The sequence below is a fragment of the Mesoplodon densirostris genome, chromosome X (assembly GCF_025265405.1).
Source record: "Mesoplodon densirostris isolate mMesDen1 chromosome X, mMesDen1 primary haplotype, whole genome shotgun sequence".
Classification (NCBI taxonomy): Eukaryota; Metazoa; Chordata; class Mammalia; order Artiodactyla; family Ziphiidae; genus Mesoplodon; species Mesoplodon densirostris.
Window position 1 is genome coordinate 43,898,685 of NC_082681.1, and position 22,997 is coordinate 43,921,681.

At 37.3% G+C, this 22,997-nt stretch overlaps 1 protein-coding gene across 1 annotated transcript in view; it reads right to left on the reverse strand.

Annotated features, from left to right (window-relative positions):
- The window catches only part of RADX (RPA1 related single stranded DNA binding protein, X-linked), a 62,855-nt gene extending 41,308 nt beyond the window's left edge, over window positions 1-21,547 (reverse strand). Inside the window, 3 exon segments of the mRNA XM_060087604.1 lie at window positions 9,790-9,982; window positions 11,141-11,283; window positions 20,874-21,547. Of these exon segments, the coding sequence (XP_059943587.1) occupies window positions 9,790-9,982; window positions 11,141-11,283; window positions 20,874-21,516 (979 nt within the window). The 5' untranslated portion in view covers window positions 21,517-21,547.
- Window positions 21,548-22,997: the final 1,450 nt, after the last annotated feature.

Genomic DNA, 22,997 nt, shown 5'->3' on the forward strand with positions numbered 1-22,997 from the left:
GATACTTAATTTAAAAAAGAGGTTTTTTTTTTATCACTTATGTGTTCTTGCCCAAATAGTATACTGTTTGAATTTCTTTGTTTTTGAACTTTAAATGAATGGAATTTTACCATAATGCAGTATTCTAGGGCTACTTTTTTCACTTAACTTTATGGTCCTAAAATTCATCCATGCAGCTGCATGTAGCAATTTTTTTCTCATTTCTACTGCTGAATAATGTTCCAGAGTGTTGATATACTACAATTTTATTTACTCTTTATTGTATTGCTGGACATCTGGATTATTTCCAGCTTTTGTTTTTACAAACATGGTCACTATGAGCTTTTTTCTACATATCTCCTTGTACACACAGGCAAAAGCTTTCTAAGGTATTATATCCAGGAGGGAAACACTGGATTGTAAAATATTCAGATGTTCCACCCTATAGGATAATTTCAAACTATCCTAAAGTAGTATTTATTATTTATTTATTAATATTAATAAATATTTACTAATATTTACTGAATATTAAATATTTATTTAAACTATTAACAGTTCCAGCAGTGATGTGCAAGAATTCCCACTGAGCCACAGCCTCTCCAAATTTTGGTACTGTTAAAAATTTTTTTTTTGGCCTCACCACGCGGCATGCGGAATCTTAGTTTCCTGACCAGGGATCAAACCTGTGTCCCCTACAGTGGAAGTGCAGAGTCTTAACCACTGGACCACCAGGGAAATCCCTAAATTTCTTAGTTTTTGTCTGTCTAATGACAGAAAATGACAATTTGCTGTGGTTTTATTTTGCACTTCCCTTATTACTAATTATGTTCAACAACATTTCATTTACCTATGGTTCATTCATGCATCCTCTTCTGTGAAATACCTGTTCATATTTTTGCCCATTCTTCTACTAGATTGTCTTTCTCTTATTTATTTGTATTACTTCTTTCTATATATGTTGAATACTAATCCCTTGTTGATTATACCATTGCAAATATCTTCACCCATTTTGGGGATTGTTTTTTTCATTTTGGGGGGCTGTCTTTTGATGAACAAAAGTTCTTAATTTTAATGTAGTTAGGTTTATTAATCTTTCTTTTATGGCTACCATTTCTGTGTCCTATCCAAAAAATCCTTCCTTATCCCAAAGTCAAACAGATACTTTCTATAAGTTCTTCTAAAAGTTTTGCCTTTCACATTTAAGTATTTGATATACCTGAAATTTATTTTTATACGGTATGATTTAGGGATGTAATGTCATTTTTTTCTCATATATAATCAATTGTCTCAATACTGTTTACTGAATGGCTCTTCCTTCCTTGATGATCTGCACAGCACATCTGTTGTATATCAAAATGTTATATGTCTAGGGCTGTTTCTTGACTTTGTATTATGACTTGCTGGTCAGTTTGTCTGTATCTATACCAATACTACATGGTTATGCTTTATAATAATTCTTGATATTTGTAGGATAAGTCCTCATTCCCTCTTCAGCCCCTTATTCTTTTTCTTCAGAGGTGTCTTAACTATTCTTGATAATTATGTGCTTCCATATAAATTTTAGAATCAGTTTGTCAGTTCCAGAAAAAAATCCGATGGAATAGCACTAAATTTATAGCTCAATTTGGGGGGACTTGACATACTTATGAAACTGAGACTAACCTCCTGCCTGGGAACATGGGATATTTCTCCATTTATTTAGGGACTCTTTAGTGTCTTTCAAAAAGTATTAAAATATTCTCCAAATAGGTCTTACATATCTTCTGTTAGATTTATTTCTAGATAATTTATAGTTATTTTTGACAAGGTAAATTATGTTTCTAAAATTATAATTTCTAACTCTTTGTTACTGGAGTGTACAAAATCAACTGACTTTGGTATACTGCTGTTACAGCTAGCTTTGCCAGTATCTTATTTTTCTCTCTCTCTCTCTTTTTTTTTTTTTGGCTGCACCATGCAGCTTGTGGGATCTTACTTAGTTCCCCGACCAGGGATTGAATCTAGGCCCTCGGCAGTGAGAGTGCATAGTCCTAACCACTGGACTGCCAGGAAATTCCCTATATTTTTCAATTTTATTGAAGTATAGTTGAGTTACAATATTGTGCTAGTTTCAGGTATACAGCAAAGTGGTTCAGCTTTATATATATATATATATATATATATATATATATATATAAAGTATATATACATATATTAATTTCTAAATATATTTCTAAATATATATTTATATATATATTTCAGATTTTCCATTATAGGTTATTATAAAATACTGAATACAGTTCCTTGTGCTATACAGTAAATCCTTGTTGCTTATCTACTTTATGTATAGTAGTTTGTATCTGTTAATCCCTTTTTCCTAATTTATCCTTCCCCCGCTCCCTTCCACTTTAGTAACCATAGTTTGCTTTCTATGTTTGTAAATCTGTCTCTGTTTTGTAAATAGATTCATTTGTATTATTTTTTAGATTCTACATATAAGTGGTATCATATAATATTTGTCTTTCTCTGTCTTACTTCACTAAGTATAATATTCTCTAGGTCCATCCATGTTGCTGCAAAAGGCAATATTTCATTCTTTTTTATGGCTGAGTAATATTCCATTGTATTGATATATATGTAAATATCTCATCTAAGCCAATCGTCTGTTGATGGGTACTTGTTTCCATGTCTTGGCTATTGTAAATAGTGGTGATATGAACACTGGGGTGCATGTATCTTTTTGAATTAGAGTTTTTGTCTTTTCTGGATATATGCCCAGGAGTGGGATTACAGGATCATATGGTTAACTATTTTTAGATTTTTAAGGAACCTCCGAACTGTTCTCTATAATGGCTGCACCAATTTACATTCCCACCGACAGTGCAGGAAGGTTCCCTTTTCTCCACACCCTCTCCAGCATTTATTATCTGTAGACTTTTTGATGATAGCCATTCTGACCAGTGCGAGGCGATACCACATTGTGGTTTCTTATTATTTTTAATACTTTGTGTTATTTAGGATTTTCTTTGTAGAAGATCTAACTTGTGAATAATGACAGTTTTGTGTTTTTCTTTAAAATTCTTATGCCTTTGGTGGGTGGCCAAGATGGTGGAGTAGGAAGACCCTGAACTTACCTCCTCTCGTGGACACAGCAAAAGTACAACTTACAGAGAAACTACCTAACAGAATGACCTGAAGACTAGCAGAGAAGATTTCCCACAGCTAAAGACATAAAGAAGAAGCCACAACAAGTCAGGTAGGAGGGGCAGAGATGTGATATAGTCAGGAAGCACCCCCCTCAGGTCGGTGACCCACTAATAGGAAGGATAATCATAACCACAGAGGTCCTCCCCAAGAACAAGGCATCTGAGCCCCCCACACTGGGCTTCCCAGCCTGGGGGTCCTGCGCTGGGAAGATGAGCCCCCAGAACATCTGGCTTTGAAAAGCAGCAGGGCTTATGTACAGGAGAGCCAGAGGACTACAGGAAACAGAGATTCCACTCTTAAGGTCACATGCAAAATGTCACATACTCTGAGTTCCAGCACAGAGATAGGTAGTAGTTTTAAAGGAGCCCGGGTCAAACCCACTTGCTAATTTTGAAGAACCTCCTAAAAAGGCAGGAGGGAACTGGGACTCTCTTGGGGACACAGATGCTGGTGGCAGCCATTTTGGGGAACTCCTTCTACCAGGAGGACACTGGTGTTGACAAATGCTAATTTGGAGTCCTCCCTCTAGCCTATTAGCTCCAGGGGCTTACCCACCCACCAGCTGGCCAGCACAGGTCCTGAGACACACCCGACACCAAGCAGCCAGTCCTGTAGTGATGCAGCCCCACCCACCAGCAGGATGGCACAAGACACGGCCCCACTCAACACCCCCCCAGGGGCTGCCCCGCCTACCAGCATGCCCAGAGTAGTCAGCTACAACAGGAGGGCCCACACAACCCACAGAGGGGGCACTCCTAGAGCATACAGCCCTGGTGACCCATGCTTATACAGTCAATTAATCTACGACAAAGGAGGCAAGAATATACAATGGGGAAAAATAGCCTCTTCATTAAATGATGTTGGGAAAACTGGACAGCTATATGCAAAAGAATCAAACTGGACTACTTTCTCACACCATATACAAAAATAAACTCAAAATTGATTAAAGACTTAAATGTAAGACCTGAAACCATAAAACTTCTAAAAGAAAACAGAGGCAGTATGCTCCTTGACATTGGTCTTAGCATATATTTTTGGATCTGTCTCCTCAGGCAAGGGAAACAAAAGCAAAAATAAATGGGACCACATCAAACTTTAGCACAGCAAAGGAAACTATCAACAAAATGAAAAGACAGTCCACTGAATGGGAGAAGACATCTGCAAATGATAATCCAACAAGGGGTTAATATCCAAAATAGACAAAGAATTCCAACAAACATTAAAGAAAAAGAACAACCAAATTAAAAAAAATGGGCAGAGGACCTGAATAGACATTTTTTCCACAGAAGACACACAGATAGCCAACAGACACATGAAAAGATGCACAACATCACTAATCATTAGGGAAATGCAAATCAAAACTACAATGAGCTACCACCTCACACCTGTCAGAATGGCTATCATCAAAGAAGACAACAAATAACAAATGTTGGAGAGGATGTAGAGGAAAGGGAACCCTGTGCACTGTTGGTGGGATTATAAACTGATGCAACCACTATGGAAAACAGTATGGAGGTTCCTCAAAAAATTAAAAGTAGAACTACCATATAATCCAGAAATTTCACTTCTGGGTATTTACCTGAGGAAAACAAAAACACTAATTCGAAAAGGTATATGCACACCAATGTTCACTGAAGTGTCATTTATAATAGCCGAGATATGGAAGCAACTAAGTGTCCATTGATAGATGAATGGATAAAGACGATGTAGTCTATATATACATACAATGGAATATTACCCAGCCATTAAAAATAATGAAATATTGCCATTTGCAACAACATGGATGGATCTAGAGGGTATTACGCTAAGTGAAATAAGTCAGACAGAGAAAGATAAATACCATATGGTCTTACTTATATGTGGAATCTTAAAAACAAAACAATCAAACAAACAAAATGAAAAACAGACTCACAGATACAAAATAAACCAGCTGTTGCCAGGGGAGGGAGGATGATATAGGTGATGGGAATTAAGATCTCCAGTTATAAAACAAGTAAGCCAAGGGAATGTAATATACAATAAAAGAAATATGGTCAATAACATTATAATAACTTTATTTGGGGACAGACGGGTACTAGACTTATCATGGTGATCATTTCATAATGTATGCAAATGTCAAATCACTATGTAGGACACCTGAAACTAACATAATATTGTACAGCAGTATGTCAACTATATTTGAATAAAAAATTCTTATGCTTTTAATGGATTTTATCTTCTCACATTGGCTGGGAGAGCCTGTACAACATTAAACAGAAATAGTAATAGGAGGCCATCAGTGTTCCCCATGTAAAAAAGGAGTGTTTCTAAATTTTCCCCATTAAAAGTTGTGTTTGTTGGGCTTCCCTGGTGGTGCAGTGGTTAAGAATCCGCCTGCCAATGCAGGGGACACAGGTTCAAGCCCTGGTCTGGGAAGATCCCACGTGCTGTGGAGCAACTAAGCCTGTGCGCCACAACTACTGAGCCTGTGCTCTAGAGCCCATGAGCCACAACTACTGAGCCCACGTGCCACAGCTACTGAAGCCCATGTGCCTAGAGCCCGTGCTCTGCAACAAGAGAAGTCACCATGTTGAGAAGCCTGCGCACCCAACGAAGAGTAGCCCTCACTCGCCGCAATCAGAGAAAAAGCACGTGCGCAGCAATGAAGACCTAACACAGCCAAAATAAATAAATAAATAAAATAAAATAATAAAATTAAAAAATTTATTTTAAAAAAGTTGTGTTTATTGTTATGTTTTGATTTTGCGAACATCCTTTATCAGTTTTGGAAGGTTCCTTTTCTTGCTATTTTCTTTTTAAAATTTATGAATGTGTGTAAAATTTTAGCAAATGTGTTTTGTGCCTCTATTAGGATGACCTTCTTTAATCTGTGTGGTGATTGACACTTATACATTTTCATATGTAAAACCAACTTCACATTGCTGGAGAACAATGCAACTTAGTCACAGCGTGTGATCATTTTCCACATATAACTTAATTCAGTTTGCTAATCTTCAACTTTGAATATCTGTACATATGTTCATAGCTGAAGCTAGCCTTTAATTTTCCTCATTCATAATATTCTTGTTTGGTTTTGATTATCAAAGTTATACTGGTAGCAAAGAATGAGTTAGAGAGTATGCCCTCTTATTCTATTCTCTGGAATAGTTTTGGAATGGTACATTCCTTGAATGTTTGCTAGAATTTGCCTGTAAAATGGTATCTGCCTGGTATTTTCTTTGTGAGATGATTTTAAACCTCTGGTTCAATTTCTTTAACAGTTATAGAACTATCTGGGCTTTCTATTTCTTTAATGCCAGTAATATTTTTTTAAGAATTTGCTATGTAGCAAAGATTAAACCAGGATGAAAATAATTGCTTTCTTATTTTACCTATTACCATCCATGTGACTACAAAATCACTTTTACCTTTGCATATATGAGTGAGGAAGGTTTGTATTACACCTGCACCTAGAAAATGGTTTGCATTTTACAAAGCATTTTCATAGCCATAGTTACTCAGTTATATTCAAGGTCACCCCCTGCTCTAAAATGCTAGGATTTTGAATAAATTAAAAACCTCCTTTGCCCCAAACCAGAAACACTTGATGCTATTATCTCAATATGTATTATGCCATACAGTCTGAAAATCTCAAGACTTTAAAAGGTTTATTTTTTGTGTATGCTGACTGAATACTATTTTGTATGATATACAAAATGGCAACATACAAAGCATACATTACCAGCAAATAATATGTCCTTTTTTTTGCAATAGAATTTTCATCTTTATAAGCTTCCATTTATTTAGTTTTTTAAAAAAATTGCATCTTAGTTTGTATAACTTGGAACTATATGTGTAAGTATGAAAAAATAAACCAAGCTAAATTACCCCAATAATTTGTCTTCCAACATCGACACCTAGAGGGCAGTGATGCTATCACAGATCTTTATTCCTAAACTGACCAAACCGGCCCCAACTACATATGCTCTCTCATTTTTCCTCTCATAACATTTAAACTACCCTGTTATTATTCCTAACCCTCACTTATACTTTCTCCAATTCAACCCATTCTCCCACTCTCCAGACCATTCATTCTTTCCTCAATTTCTGTTCATTTATTCTCCCCTTCCATTCATTCTTTTTTCTTACTGTTTACTGTCAGCAGTCTTTCATTTTACTGTAATTTGTTCATTTTACATATGTTACCCCGTTAGACGAATTTTAAGGGTAGAGTTCTGTATTACTTATCTTTGTGTCCCTTGTGCCTAGCATGGTTTACAGAACTTTTTTCCCTTCAAAAGATCATTAACCATACTGAGGTTTTAAAAGATCATATATCAATAGTTTTCACCCCTGGCTGTACATTAGAATCACCTGAGGAGTTTTAGAGACACACCAACGTCTTGGTCCCCTCCTCAGAGTAATTAATTCAGAATCTCTGAGGGTGGAGTGCTCGTGATTCTTTAAAGCTCCCCAAGTGATACTAATGTACAGCCAGTATTGACATCTACTTATACACATAGACTTGGCAAACTATGGCCTGTAGATGGCTGCCTGTGTTTTGCAAATAGAGCTTTACTGTAACACAGCCAAGCCCATTCGTTTACATATTATCTCTGGCTGCTTTCACTCTATAAAGGCAGAGCTGAGTTGTTGTGAAGAAGACTATTCTGCCTGCACAGCTTATAGTACTCACTGTCTGGTTCTTTATAGAAATAGTTTGCTGACCCCTGATAAAGAGGAAAAAAGTCCTATTACTTATCAAAAAGGTACGGGATAACAGAGACTGATGCTAACACTAATAAGTAAGACTGTTGTAAAGGCCAAAAGGCACGTTTTCAATATATTCTCATCAAGGCTCTCACTTTAAAAACGATTTCTATATTTGCAATTATTCACTTGAAAGTGTAAATAGCTTCTCGTATCCTAAAAAGAGAGTTTCCATTATGAAAATCTGGCCCTATAATTCTATGTAGCAGAGGTAGCATACAGCTCAATCAGTTTCACTGTTACGTTCTTATGGCTGTTTATCTACTTGTCACATTCTGTCTATTGTCCCACTTTCCATATGTTTTTAAGGTTTAGAAGCAGCTATTAGTACAGACACATTTCTAGATTTGTCCACAGACACATAAAAACTGTGATAGAAATTAATTTTCTTTACACCAGAAAACACTGTATTTAGTAAAAAGAACACTAGGTTAGGTATCAGGAAAACTAGGTTTCAATTTTCACTATGCCAGTGATTTATTATGTGACATCAACAAAGTTACTTACTTTATCTGTTATTGACAAAGAATGTCTCAATTTTTACTAAAGCAATTTTGTCACCTGGAGATACTTGGTTGTGGGAAAGAATTTATAAATTGGCAGACACAATAATACACATTTTGAATTAGCTTCCTCTTGCCAAATTTTACTACATTTTCTTAATTAAGTCTCAATAGCAATATGAGTTTAATTTCTCCTGTAATAAAGAGTAATGAGATTATGGACTGGTTGTACCAAACTATCTAAGTAATGACCTGTTCATCCAGCAAGACTGATGTCTACCAAATGCTTAAGATTTTAATAGAGAATCATATGAGATTTTCCTAAATATATATTTGAGTAAACAGTGAACAAAGGCTACATTATTTGAACATTCTTTACATAATTAAGCTTAATGGGTCAGCTGGGGAGTTCAGAATACACAGAAATAAAGGTCCAGTATAAAACTATGACAAGCCAAAAACAATGCTTAAAATTGTTGAATGATGTGGCCTACAATTTTGAAAAAGGGAAATGCAAAAAAAAATCACATCCACATCTTAAAGCAATCACTTACTATATTAATTCTAATGCTCCCAAAATATTTAGGATGATGCCAAGATGTCAATACTGTGATTTCAATACTAATCAGGAAGAGCCCTTTCAAGATTGTAGCAACTGGCAACATTTGAGTATTGACCATAGGTTAGATAATAGTATTATATCAATTTTAAATTTCCTGATTTTGATAACTATACTGTGATTATGTAATAGAATGTTCTTGTTCTTAGGAAATATAGAGTGAAATACTACTTAAGTGTTTAGAGGTAAAGGGGTATGTATGATGGCTGCCACTTACTGTCAAACGGTTCAGAGGTGATAAATACATGTGTGTGTGTGTGTGTGTGTGTGTGTGTATATGTAGTGGAGGAATGATAAAGCAAAGGTAAATGTTACCAATTGTTGAATCTGTGTGAAAGGTATATGGGAGTTCTTCATACTATCCTTTCAAATTTTATGTAAGTTTGAAATTATTTCAAAATAAAATTTTGACAAAAGCCTTTTCAAATAGCACCTCGTAGTAACAAAAATTTATATTCAAGTCATTAATTTAATATTTTAATACAAAAAAATGAAAGAAAAATAAGTACATCCCAAGCGGCACTCATTCATTAATCAACAATATATATCTCAGATGATTTTTCTTTAAAAATGCAATAATAAATAAACATATTTATTAAGTGATTGCTCAAAAATTTTTATGGACAAAAGAATTTAAAGTGTGTCAGGTTCTAACAGCTTCAGTAATTTTTAAGGGCTTTTGACTGATATGGTACTTTGCAAATTTATACAAACAAAATAGCGATAAAATAACAAATTCATTGAATACTTAACCTATTGTAGAAATTAGTTTCATGTGTGGATCCACAGGGAGAGACTGCACCTTGAAGGGGTGACTCTTTCTAATAGAATAATCTTGAAGCAGAAGAACTAAACGAACGTGCAAACTTTTATACCACTCAGGACACAGGGCATTCCATATAATCACTGACATGGTGCCTGAACTGTCAGCAACTTCCAAAAAGGTCTAGGAAAAAAAGAGTAAAAGCACATGCATATTTGTTACTTTAATCTACAGGGTGTTCAAATTTTATTTTAAGAATGAGGAAGCAAAACTATAGGAAAATCACTGAATAATTTATGATATGAAAGACTCTGTAATGATGAAAAGTTATAAATGAAGAATTTTTAGTAATATGAGAAAATATTTAAGAAAATGTTAAATGATACAAAATTTTATGTACAATATGATTCCCATTTTGTAAGATAATTTACTATGATATATGCCATAGTTATATGTAATATATGATAGGCATACATATATGCATAGATGTGCTATCTATGACATACATAAGATATCACAGATATGTGCATATATATGATATACACATACAAAAAAGGGGAATAAAATACACTTTAATATTAACAGTGGTCCTTTCTGAGTGGTAAGATTTGGCTTGATATTATTTATCAGCTTTATATATCTTTATACATTTTCCAAATTCCCTGTAAATATGTATAACTTTTACTATAAAAGCTTAATAAAGCACCTAAAATAATTCTTGATAACATGTGGAAATACAGTAAAATGTTAAGTTTAAAAAAAAAACACAGGACAGAAATCAGCACCATATGGCATAGAGAGTCAAGATAACAGAAAAGTGTCAGATAGATTGGACAATTAGAAGGTCTCTGGTGAGTGATCAGCTGAAGCAAAAAGTCAAACTAATTGTGTTGAGAAGTAAAAGGGAGGCAAGAAAGTGAAAACATATAGTGTAGACTACTTCTTCAAGGAGCTTGCCTGAAGAGAAGGACAGAGGGAATACAGGAGTCCTGATGTCAAAGGAGATTTTTTTTCCTCTTTTAAAATGGAAGACTAGACTATATTTATATGCTGGTGTAGAAAGCACAGTAAAGAAGAAGAAGTTGAAGATACAGAAAAAGGTGTGAAGGAGACCAGCTGGATCAAGGGAACTAAAGGGCGCTAATACAGAAAGGACTTCTTTTTCTATAAGAAACTACATAGAAAAATACCTTGAAATATATATTTGTTCATTTTCAAAATTATTAAGTTGAACTTTAAAATATGTTATTTAAACATAAATTATCCTAATAAAGAGTCAGGTCTGTAAGTTATAATTTATGAGTGCTAAATTAACATATAATATCTTATCACTACTTATACCAGGTATGGCTCAATCATCTTTTTATTGGGTTTTCCACAGTATTGCAGTTTTGATTTATACAAGATTCTCACAAGCAATGCAGGAAAATTCCTTCTGTTAGACCAGGTCATTTCAAGGCGAGAAAGGGAAATTATTCTGGTATCTAGAACACAAAAAAGAAAAAAATCCTACTAAATATGTCATGGTAATTTCAAAATTCTATTTTATTGGTTAAAAATTGTAGCCAGATCATACCCAAAGCAACTCCTTCTCACCAGCTAAACAAGTCTGTATACTTCTCACATATAAAACTTAGTAATAAACATTATCCCTAATAATAATAGCTAAAATATATATATGACTTACTATGTGACTAGAATATAGGTAAACACCTATGTTAACTAACACATCTAGATGGAATGTTCCATCTGGAATGCCCTCTACCTCATCAAACTGCGTAATTACTTCCTGGAAGACTTGGATCGAAACTTACCTCCCTTAGGAAAAAACTCAGTACCATGGAATATTTTCCATGGCACTTATATATTTAACTGATAGAATTGTTTCATGATATATTTCTTTACTGCCCTCACCTTAGTCTCATATGTATAAGTTAAAACTTTCCCAAACATTCCAGACATGGTCCTGTAACAGGGCCTTTGCACTTGCTGTTCCCTGGGTCTGGAATGTCTTCCTCTTAGATACACGAGTGACTTTCTCTTCTCCTTCAAGTTTTGCTCAAAGGTCACTTTCTCAGTGATGTTAGCCCTAACCACCCTATATAAAACTGACCCCCTTACTTATCTTCCATCCCATTTTATTTTTCTACATAGTACATATTACCTTCTCATATGCCATATAATTTACTTTGAAATGTTTTAATGTCCAAGCCTGCTAGCAAGTGCCAAAACTGCTTAAAAGCTATTCACCATCTTTAAAAGATTAACTTGTAGTTCTAATTTTATTCTTCCTTAGTTAAGAGGGGTTCTATCTGCAATTTTCTCCACATTTTGCTCTCTCATAGCCCACAGCCCCAACTTTTAAAATGTGTATTTGTATTTTTTCCAATACTTATTTCTCTAAGGCATCCTCCACTTCCATTTTTATTTATATAATGTATCACCTACTCAACTTTGGCATGAAAACCATTCTTGTAATTTCTTTTCAATAAGAGTTTAAATGGCCTTTTATAACTACAAATGTACCATTAACACTGCCCCCCCACACTGTTTTCAGTATTAGGATATCTTGTGTAAATTTCCCTCCAGATTCTCCCAATACATTACTAGCCCAGGATCACAGATCCTAATATTTGATGTGACATAATTAAGTGATCTCCTTTTAAATATGGTCAAACAAATTGTAGATCACCTCTGAATTATCTAGAAGGTATGTGGAACACTCTTCATCAATGAAGGCACATACACCTTCTTTACCAGCCTGAATAAATTCAAGAGCTACATAGTTTTATAAAACCACAGTTGTGGGCTTCCCTGGTGGCACAGTGGTTGAGAGTCTGCGTGCCGATGCAGGGGGCGCGGGTTCGTGCCCTGGTCCGGGAAGATCCCACATGCTGCGGAGTGGCTGGGCCCGTGAGCCATGGCCGCTGAGCCTGCGGGTCCGGAGACTGTGCTCCACAACGGGAGAGGCCACAACAGTGAGAGGCCCGCGTACCGCAAAAACAAAAAACAAACAAACAAACAACAACAACAAAAAACCCCACAGTTGTAAGAGTCACTGTTTCTGCTACAGCTGAATCCAGACAGTTAGCCATGATCAGACATGTGCCTGGTTAACATTTTCCCAGATTGGGTAAAAACCAAAAAAAAAAAAAAAAAAAAAACTCATTAACTTCATAGAATATACATATCTCTGAAATCTAAAAAAAAATTACAGGTTATACATAGACAATGAGGAATCTGTGTAAATTCATAGAAATAAGTGGGTTCATTATCAAAAGAAAGAATGAAAATAATAATAAACTACATATTCAGTATAAAAAGTTAGTAAGCAATACAATAGTGTTTCTCAAACTTTGTGGTCCCAGGACCCCTTTACAGTCTTAAAAATTACTGAAGACCTCAAAAAGCTTTTGTTTATGTGGGTAATATTTATCGTATTTACCATATTATAAAGTAAAACTAAGAAATTAAAATATCCATTAATTCCTTTAAAACAACAAAAATAAACCTGTTAATGTATAATAAAAAGGTATATTTTTGAAAAATGACTATATTTTCCACAACCAAAAATGTAGTGGGAAGAGTGGCATTGTTTTACATTTTTGCAAATCTCTTCAGTGTCTATGTTAGTAGAAGACAACTGGATAAATCATATTTTCTTTGACATTTATTCAGTCTGTTTCAATGTCACATGACATGTACCCTCTGGAAAACTCCACTCTATACTTCTGAGAGAATGAGAGTAAAAAAAGATAAATAAAGCCTTAATATTATTATTATGAAAATACTTTTAACATTGCAAATCCTCTGAAAAGATCTTGGAGAAACACCTAGGGGTCCTTGGACCATACAGTGAAAACCACTGCAAAAGAATAAATCTAAGGAATATAGAAAGGAATAAAGATTAAAAACTGAAACTAATGAATTACAAAACAGTATAATTTGCAAATCCGATTCCCTGGAAAAATTAATAAAAAGGTAAAACTTTAATAAGTGCAATCATGAAGAAAGCAAACAAAAAATAATGTTTGGAATGTGATCAACTATAGACATAGAGAAAAGCATCTTAAAGATTACTATATATAATTATATATCACTAAATGTGAAAATATCAGTGAAACAGATAATCTTCTAGAAAACTTTTAATTACCAATATTGTTGCCCTAAGGAACAGAAGAACACTGGAACAGGTCAATAACCATGCAAGAAAATGAAAAAGTTCACAAATAATGACCTCCCAAAATTGCACCAGGTTTATATGGTTTTTAACAATTTTCATTTTAATAATTTTCAAAGAATAGCTCTTTCTCTTAACTATAAGTTGTTCTAGAGCACAATAAAATATAGAAATTATACCAATTCATTTTATAAACTTAGATAAATCCTGAAAAATTATGACAGAAATAGTACAAAAGAGAAAACTATAAACCCAAAACATTTACGATGGCAAAAATCCTAAATCAAATACTTTCAAATCCAATGTAGCAGTATGCCAAATTACATTATGATCAAGTAGAGTCGTAAACCTCTTGTTCAGGAGGAGAATATTATAAATTCTAAATAATTCTGGAGATTGACATAAAATGTAAGTTCAAATGATTTTGTTAAAACATTAAAGAGAATAAAAATATAATATATTACTTCTAAAGCACTAGAAGAAAAAAAATTTAATCCTGTGAAAGCAAAAAAAATAGTAAAAAAAATAAAGCATGGCATATAGTAAACAAAGTAGGACTGCAAGAACAGGTACAATCATTAATTACATTAAATTTAATTGGATTAAATTCATCTATTGAAAGAAAAAGAAATGGTTTGGGTCAAAAAGCAAAATCTTGGCTATAGAAAGAAACCTAAAACAAAATGGAAATAAAGTGATGAACAAAGATACATACACTAGGCTAGTGGTTATCAAAGTGTGGCCTTTGCACCAGCAGCATCAATGTGTTAGAAATGTAAACTCTAGGGCAGAAGTACTGAATCAGAAACTGGTGATGGGGTGCAGCAATCTGAATTTTAAAACTTTTGAGGCGATATGGATGCCCAGTCATGTTTGAAAATCATTGCCCTAAATGCTAACTAAAGGACAGTGGAAGTGGTAAACAGTACTATCAAAATATACAAAATATAATTCAAGGCAAAAAGGGACTAAGAGGGACTTCCCTGGCGGTCCAGTGGTTAAAACTCTGGGCTTCCACGGCAGGGGGCAGGAGTTCCATTCTTGGTGAGGGAACTAAGATACCCCATGCGGTGCTGTGCGGCCAAAAAAAAAAGGGGGGACTAAGAGATCAATTCTATATTGATAGAGTAAAATCCACCAAGATATTAACAAGCTATGAAACTTTACACATTACAGCAACATCTAAATCGAAAACTTAGATGTTGAGAAATGAACAAAACCACCATCATAAAGAGAAACCAATATTCCTCTCAAAGAAATGGGCAAATAAAACAGATTTTAAAATAAGGATATGGAATACTTTAATTTAAAAACTTCATATAATAAGGAACTTCATGTCTAATAAGTAAGCTTTTTCTAAACTATTGCGGGTAAAGAGGAACTCAAATTTAAAATCAGAAAATATGAGTAAGGAGTAATAATGAAATTTCTATACTTCAAAACCGGGGGGATACAGCCAAAGCAGTACTCATGGGAAATTTCAGAACTGTTAAAGCTTTTGGAAGAAATAAACAAGGAAATAAATGAACCAAGCATTGGACTCAAGAAGGTAGAAACCCCTCCCCCCGCCAAAAAAAGAACAAAGGAAATAAAAAGAATTAAAGAGGACAGCAAAAATAAAGTAGAAACATCTCCCCAATACAGACTTCTTAATTAGTAAAGCCATAAGTCTTTTTTTTTTTTTTTTTTTTTTTTTTTTTTTTTTTTTCTTTTTGCGGTATGTGGGCCTCTCACTGTTGTGGCCTCTCCCGTTGCGGAGCACAGGCTCCGGATGCGCAGGCCCAGCGGCCATGGCTCACGGGCCCAGCCGCTCCGCGGCATATGGGATCCTCCCAGACCGGGGCACGAACCCGTATCCCCTGCATCGGCAGGCGGACTCTTAACCACTGCGCCACCAGGGAGGCCCCATAAGTCTTTTTTTAAAGGTGTTTTTTTTAAACTTTATTGGAGTATAATTGCTTCACAATGGTGTGTTAGTTTCTGCTTTATAACAAAGTGAATCAGTTATACATATACATCTGTTCCCATATCCCTTCCCTCTTATGTCTCCCTCCCTCCCACCCTCCCTATCCCACTCCTCCAGGCGGTTTTTAATTTTTATCTTTTTTTTTTTTTTGCGGTACGCGGGCCTCTCACTGTTGTGGCCTCTCCCGTTGCAGAGCACAGGCTCCGGACACGCAGGCTCACGAACCCGTGTCCGCTGCATCGGGCGGGGGGGGGGGACTCTCAACCACTGTGCCACCAGGGAAGCCCCTTTTTAAAAAATTAATTAATTAATTAATTTACTTTTGGCTGTGTTGGGTCTGCGTTTCTGTGTGAGGGCTTTCTCTAGTTGTGGCAAGCAGGGGCCGCTCTTCATCGCGGTGCGCGGGCCTCTCACTACCGCAGCCTCTCTTGTTGCGGAGCACAGGCTCCAGACGCGCAGTCTCAGTAATTGTGGCTCACGGGCCTAGTTGCTCCGCGGCATGTGGGATCTTCCCAGGCCAGAGCTCAAACCTGTGTCTCCTGCATTGGCAGGCAGATTCTCAACCACTGCGCCACCAGGGAAGCCCTAAAAGTCTTTTCTTAGTTTTGAATACCAAGAAAGTAGACAAACCTCTGGCAAGGCTGACCATAAAAAAAGGGTGAAGGGCCTCCCTGGTGGTGCAGTGGTTGAGAGTCCGCCTGCCGATGAAGGGGATACGGGTTCGTGCCCCGGTCTGGGAGGGTCCCATATGCCGCGGAGCGGCTGGGCCCGTGAGCCATGGCCGCTGGGCCTGCGCATCCGGAGCCTGTGCTCCGCAACGGGAGAGGCCACAACAGTGAGAGGCCCGCATACCGCAAAAAGAAAAAAAAAAAAAAAAGGGTGAAGACAAAAACATTAGGAATGCATCAGGGGATGTAACTGACAAGACAGAGATTTAAAAATGTAGACTACTGGGCTTCCCTGGTGGCACAGTGGTTGGGAGTCTGCCTGCCGATGCAGGGGACACAGGTTCATGCCCCGGTCCGGGAAGATCCCACATGCCACGGAGCGGCTAGGCCCGTGAGCCATGGCTGCTGAGACTGCGCGTCCGGAGCCTGTGCTCTGCAATGGGAGAGGCCACAACAGTGAGAGGCCCGCATACCACAAAAAAATAAATAAATACATAAATTTTTTTAAAAATGTAGACTACTATGTACAACTTTGAGATCTAGGTGAAATGAGATCTCCTAGCGAAATATCAACTCTCAATAATGCACTAAAAGCGTTATTGGTTTTACCACTTTTTAAAAAAACTGAAAAGGAATCATTCTCCCAACTCCCAATCCCGGCCCAAGGTCCTAGGTTCAAATCGTTTTAGGGGTAAGTTCTACCAAACTTTCAATGAACACATGATTTCTGCTAAGTACAGAAAAACAGGTAACATCCTACTAGGCTAATATTAATTAACCTGCTATCAAAATCGAACTGAAATAGTACTCTCCTAAAAAATAACAAAACTTATGGACCAAATTCACTTGAATATACAGATATAACAATAACAAGCATGACCAAGTCGAAACAAAAGTGGTTCAACATTAGAAAATCCAGGAATGTAATTTATTTCATTCATTCCTTTATTCAGTGAACCTGTATTGGATGCCTACTATGTTCCAGACATTGTTCTGGGTATAGGAGAAACAGCCCACAGCAGTGAGGAAAAAAAAAAAAGAGTGCTTGCCCTCCTGGATCTTACAAACTAGTGGGAGGAGAAAGAAAAGAAAATAATTTCAGTGTGTTACCAATTCTATGAAAGACATTTGCAAGGTGATGTAATAACAATAAATGCGGAAGGAATGCATATTTTAGAGAGCCCTTTTCTAATATATTTTATATATCTGAGTTGAAAACTGAGGATGGGAAGGAACTTTCCAGAAAGAGGAAAAAGCAGGAGCAAAGTACCTGAGGGCAGGACAGAGCTTGGAGGTTTAAAGATTTAAAAGGCGCCTGGCGTGGCCAAAACAAAATGGCGGAGGAGAGCGGTTAGAGAGGCACATACGGGCACCTTTCTTATAGGGCAGGTCTCCGCAAACTGCGGCCCTCAGGCCAAATCCAGGCTGCTGCCCGGTTTTGTTAATAAAGTTCTAGTTTTAACACAACCAAATCCATGCAATTACATATTTTCTGTAGTTGCTTTCCATAAACAATGGCAAAGTTTAATAGCTACAGCAGAGACCATAGGTCTCGCAAAGACAAAAAGATTTACTATCCGGCTTTTTACAGACAGTTTGCCAACCGCCGTAGGGCCACGTGGACCCGGGTAGGAGGTCTAGATTTTCTTGCAGTGCGGAGCTACTGGAAGGATTTAGGCAGGAGAGTGGCACAGTCTAACTTCCTTTTTATTTTATTTTACTTTTTTGGCCGCGCCCTCGGCTTGCGGGATCTTAGTTCCCCCACTAAGGATCGAACCCTTGCCGCCAGCACTGGAAGCGTGGAGTCCTAACTCGGACCACCAGGGAATTCCCCTAACTTCCCTTTTAAACTGCTGCCTCTGAGATCGTATTGGTACCTTTAGAATAGGGTATTGAACGAGGAGAGGGAGCCTTTGGGGGTTCTTGAAATGCTCTATATCTTGATCTAGGAGGGTGGTTACACAGATATATATAGATAGCTGTATTTTTAAGACTCTTCTATTTTACTGTGTACACACTACACCTAATAGAAAAGTTTTAAAAGCACAAAATCGCACCATAAAACTAAGAGGAACGGAGTGGGAGAAAATAATTTGCAAAATACGGCAGACAAAACTTAATACCCATTAGCAAAGAAATCCTACAAATTAATTAGAAAAAGTCGAAAGATATAATTAAAAATAATAATACAGGGAAATGGGCAATGTCGTATATACGTTAGTGGTAATGTAAATTAGCAAAACCTTTTAAGAAGCTGCTTTGTAAATATCCATTTAATTATAAAAGTCAAATACTCTTTAACCCAGCAATTTCAGTTCTAGGAAGCCAACCATTCAACAGAAATACTTGCACATAGTGAACAAATACAGGTATATCCTAATGATGCTCAGCACTGGATCTAAAACTGAAAAACCAATAACTGCCTAAAATTATAATTACCCATTAACGTGGGCATGGTTATATAAATCATGGTACGTCCATACAATGGAAAAGTGTATAAAAAGATGTACGTTAAAGATGTTTGAGAGAAGTGGAAATAACAAATCATGCAATGTAATATAATTCATTTTTCCCCATTTTAGGAGGAAAGTTGAAGGCATATGAGGAGGCAAAAAGGGTCTCTTACTCCACCCAAACATTTTATTATTAAAAATTTCAAACATACAGCAAACCTGAAAAGAACACCAATATACCCACTTCTATATTTTGTCATCAACACTTTACTGTACTTGGGTCTTACACTTTTTTTTTTTTTTCGGTACACGGGCCTCTCACTGTTGTGGTCTCTCCCGTTGTGGAGCACAGGCTCCGGACGCGCAGGCTCAGTGGCCATGGCTCATGGGCCCAGCCGCTCCACGGCATGTGGGATTTTCCCGGACCGGGGCATGAACCCGCGTCCCCTGAATCGGCAGGCGGACTCTCAACCACTGCACCACCAGGGAAGCCCAGGGTCTTACACTTTTAATACAATATACTTTTAAATATAAAGTTTGGATTTTTTAGCACATGGACATTGCCTTTTGTAATAAAAATATGGTTTCAATAATGAATAGATATTACTTTCACAATCAGAAAAATGAAATGTATTTTTACAAATTATTGTTCCCCTCAATTCTTCTAGAGAACGAATTTTTCATTTGTACATTCAATTCTAAAAATAAAAATGATCAACAGAGTACTAATGCACTACTGCCTTATTCCATGCTTGAGATAAAAAATCACTCCATTATTTCATCCCTGAAGTGAATATCTTGTTTTTAAAGTTTAAGTTATTTAATCATCCTTAGCTACACAATTCTACAGCCATCTTCTTTTCCTTATTACTGGATATTACTTTAATTGCATATTTTCGTCCCAGGTATCTTTTCACTTTCAAGTTTGTTGCTGTTACACGTCATAATGATTATCTACGATCTAGCATTATCACTGCAATGTTTAAAAAAAACCCTGAAAAGTAGTAAATGTAAAAGAAATCTTTCTCACTCCACTACTTTCGCCTTATATTTTTTGCACTTTATTTCTTCCCCATTCCATACACGTACATGCCTATAGTACTATCATTCCCCTTATTCCATCTCTTACAGATAAAAATATATTTTAGAGCATTTGCTGATGACGGACGAGCTAGCATTATCAGGTTAACTTCCTACTTCTGAAACAGAAGAACTGAACTTCTCAGGTTAGTGTTGTTCGTGGTAAGTAATAAGAAACATAAAAATGAGAATTCCAAGCTTTCCCACAAAATTACACATTCAAAAAACAACATTTACATAATTGCCACACTCAAAGGTATGGAAAATGGCGTTTCATTAAATGTGAATTATTAAGGAATAAATCACGGAACATCCTTTTTTGAATGAAAGTTAAAACAGGCAAAACCACAAATATTTACAACCTTTACGCCGAATTCAAATCTATACAATTTCCAACCAACACAGAAAGTACTACTTCCACGACTGGAATGGGGACTAAAACTAAGGTGAATTCCACTGTAGTCAAACGTATAACGAACACATGAGGAATACTGACTGCAACATCACTACGTTCGTCAGATTAAATTTAAGATGTATTCGAACACTTCCTGAATGGCCACTTTTACAATCAAAGCAAGACGCGAGCTGGAACCCCGTCACCCATCAAAGCTTGTCTCTTACCACTCCAGGCTTATAATTAACAATACCAAAGCACCTTCGTTTCCTTTCCCATTAAAGCAAGCTCCCGAAAACCTTAACCCCTCCGTCGTTCCCTCCAATTACTTACCGTTAAAATTGTGCTCTTCAGGTTGCTTGTTGCTTAACCAGATATCTCCATATGGATCTTCGTTATTCCACAGGGCCAGGTAATGGCTCTTTCCGCCTCTTAACGGTCTCTCCGGGATTTCCCGGTGCGCTCTATTTCTGAAAGGAATTTATAAAGAAATAGAGTCCAAGGACCCCCCACAGTGGACATTATCTATGCACAGGATCCCCTGGCCTAATCTTTTCTCGTTGTAAATACACGAGACTCGGGAAATTTTCACTTCTATGCCAACTTTGAGAATATTATTATATACGAGAAAATTCAGTCTGGGGTCCAGATAGCACTTCTCACGGAACACCCCGTCCGAGATCGTCACATCATAGCAATAAAGCGGACATCTAGGTTCCAGGTTGCCTGGCTCACCCTCTAACAGGTACCTCTAGACGGCCAAAACAGCGACAGGCACCATCTTTGACGGGGTGATACACTGGCGAGGTGAGTCCGTTATTTGCTCAAGAACCTTTTGGATCCAGGACCTGCGCCTTGGGGCACCGACACTTTGGATCACACTCCTCTTTACCTCAGCCTCATTTCTCTCAGGTTTCGGCAGATTGAGCTCAGAATGTGACGGGCCTTCCTGCGGCTGACCTAACTCAGCAGACATTGCGGGGTGACTGTGTACCCTCTTCGCTCCCAAAAGCTAACTTTCCCTGTCAGAGGCTGAGAGAACGGAGAGCGCGCGTTGCGCAACGATCGCTACCGGGCCCGGGCTGACTGGAAAAGCTCCGCCCAGTCGAGAAGCTACGAAGCCTATACGAGGGCGTGCGACGGCTCTCTGGCTCCGCCCCTCGCTCGGCGCGTTTCCGTCTCCCCGCACTGTTACTAGTCAATCACTCCCGGGGTTACGTACGGGGTCGTCTAACCTAGTGCCCACCCATTTGCCAGGATAGGAGAAGCGGGAAAAGCGTTGGTCACCATGGTTTCCAAAACAAAGTAGCAAGAGGGAGGGGTAGGAGCCCTCGTGGCTCTTCTGGAAAGGAGGGTGCAGAGAGGCAAGAAAAGAGAATGTGTAAGCTGTGACAAAGCGAGAGAGAGGCATGGACATATATACACTACCAAACGTAAGGTAGGTAGCTAGTGGGAAGTAGCGCATAGCACAGGGAGATCAGCTCGGTGCTTTTGTGACCGACTGGAGGGGTGGGATAGGGAGGGTGGGAGGGAGGGATACGCAAGAGGGAAGGTATATGGGAACAGATGTATATGTATAACTGATTCACTTTGTTATAAAGCAGAAACTAACACACCATTGTGAAGCAATTATACTCCAATAAAGTTGTAAAAAAAAAAGAGAGAGAACGTGGCTGGAAGCGGGAGGCAAGTAGCCATAGCTCAGGAGTTCTGGACTTTTGGCCTTGGGCCAGCCACAGAAGGTAAATTAGAGTTTGATATACGTGAATGTGATAATATGGGTCTCCTGTGGTATGAACAAAACTAGATAATGTATGCACAGCCTTCAGGACAGTTCCTAGCACAAAAAGTCCTCTATAAACATTAGTTGTTATTGTTATTAGCATTCGCATAATTGTAGTGGCTCACTGAGTGCAGGGTGGGCGAATTCGTGATTAAGTGCAAATGAAGCCAGAAAATTATAGAGCTGGCTTGGTGGAGAGCTGCCTTTAGATTACACTTCTGAAAATATACTTATGGGGCTTCCCTGGTGGTGCAGTGGTTGAGAGTCCACCTGCTGGTGCAGGGGACACGGGTTCGTGCCCTGATCCGGGAAGATGCCACATGCCGCGGAGTGGCTGGGACCGTGAGCCATGGCCGCTGAGCCTGCGCATCTGGAGCCTGTGCTCCGCAACGGGAGAGGCCACAACAGGGAGATGCCTGCATACCACAAAAAAATAAATAAATAAAAATTTAAAAATATATATATATATACTTATGTTTTATACAATACCTGGCTTAACATACAGGTAGGATATAGAATTTCAGAAGCTGCATTTCTAAACAAGGATTGTATACGGAATGAATGTAATGTGAAAAAGCTGATAAGAATAGTCAGAATTAAAAATAAAACATTTATTCCATGTACCCAGATGTGCCAGTATACACAGAACATAGTAATTGTCTTAAGAATACTTT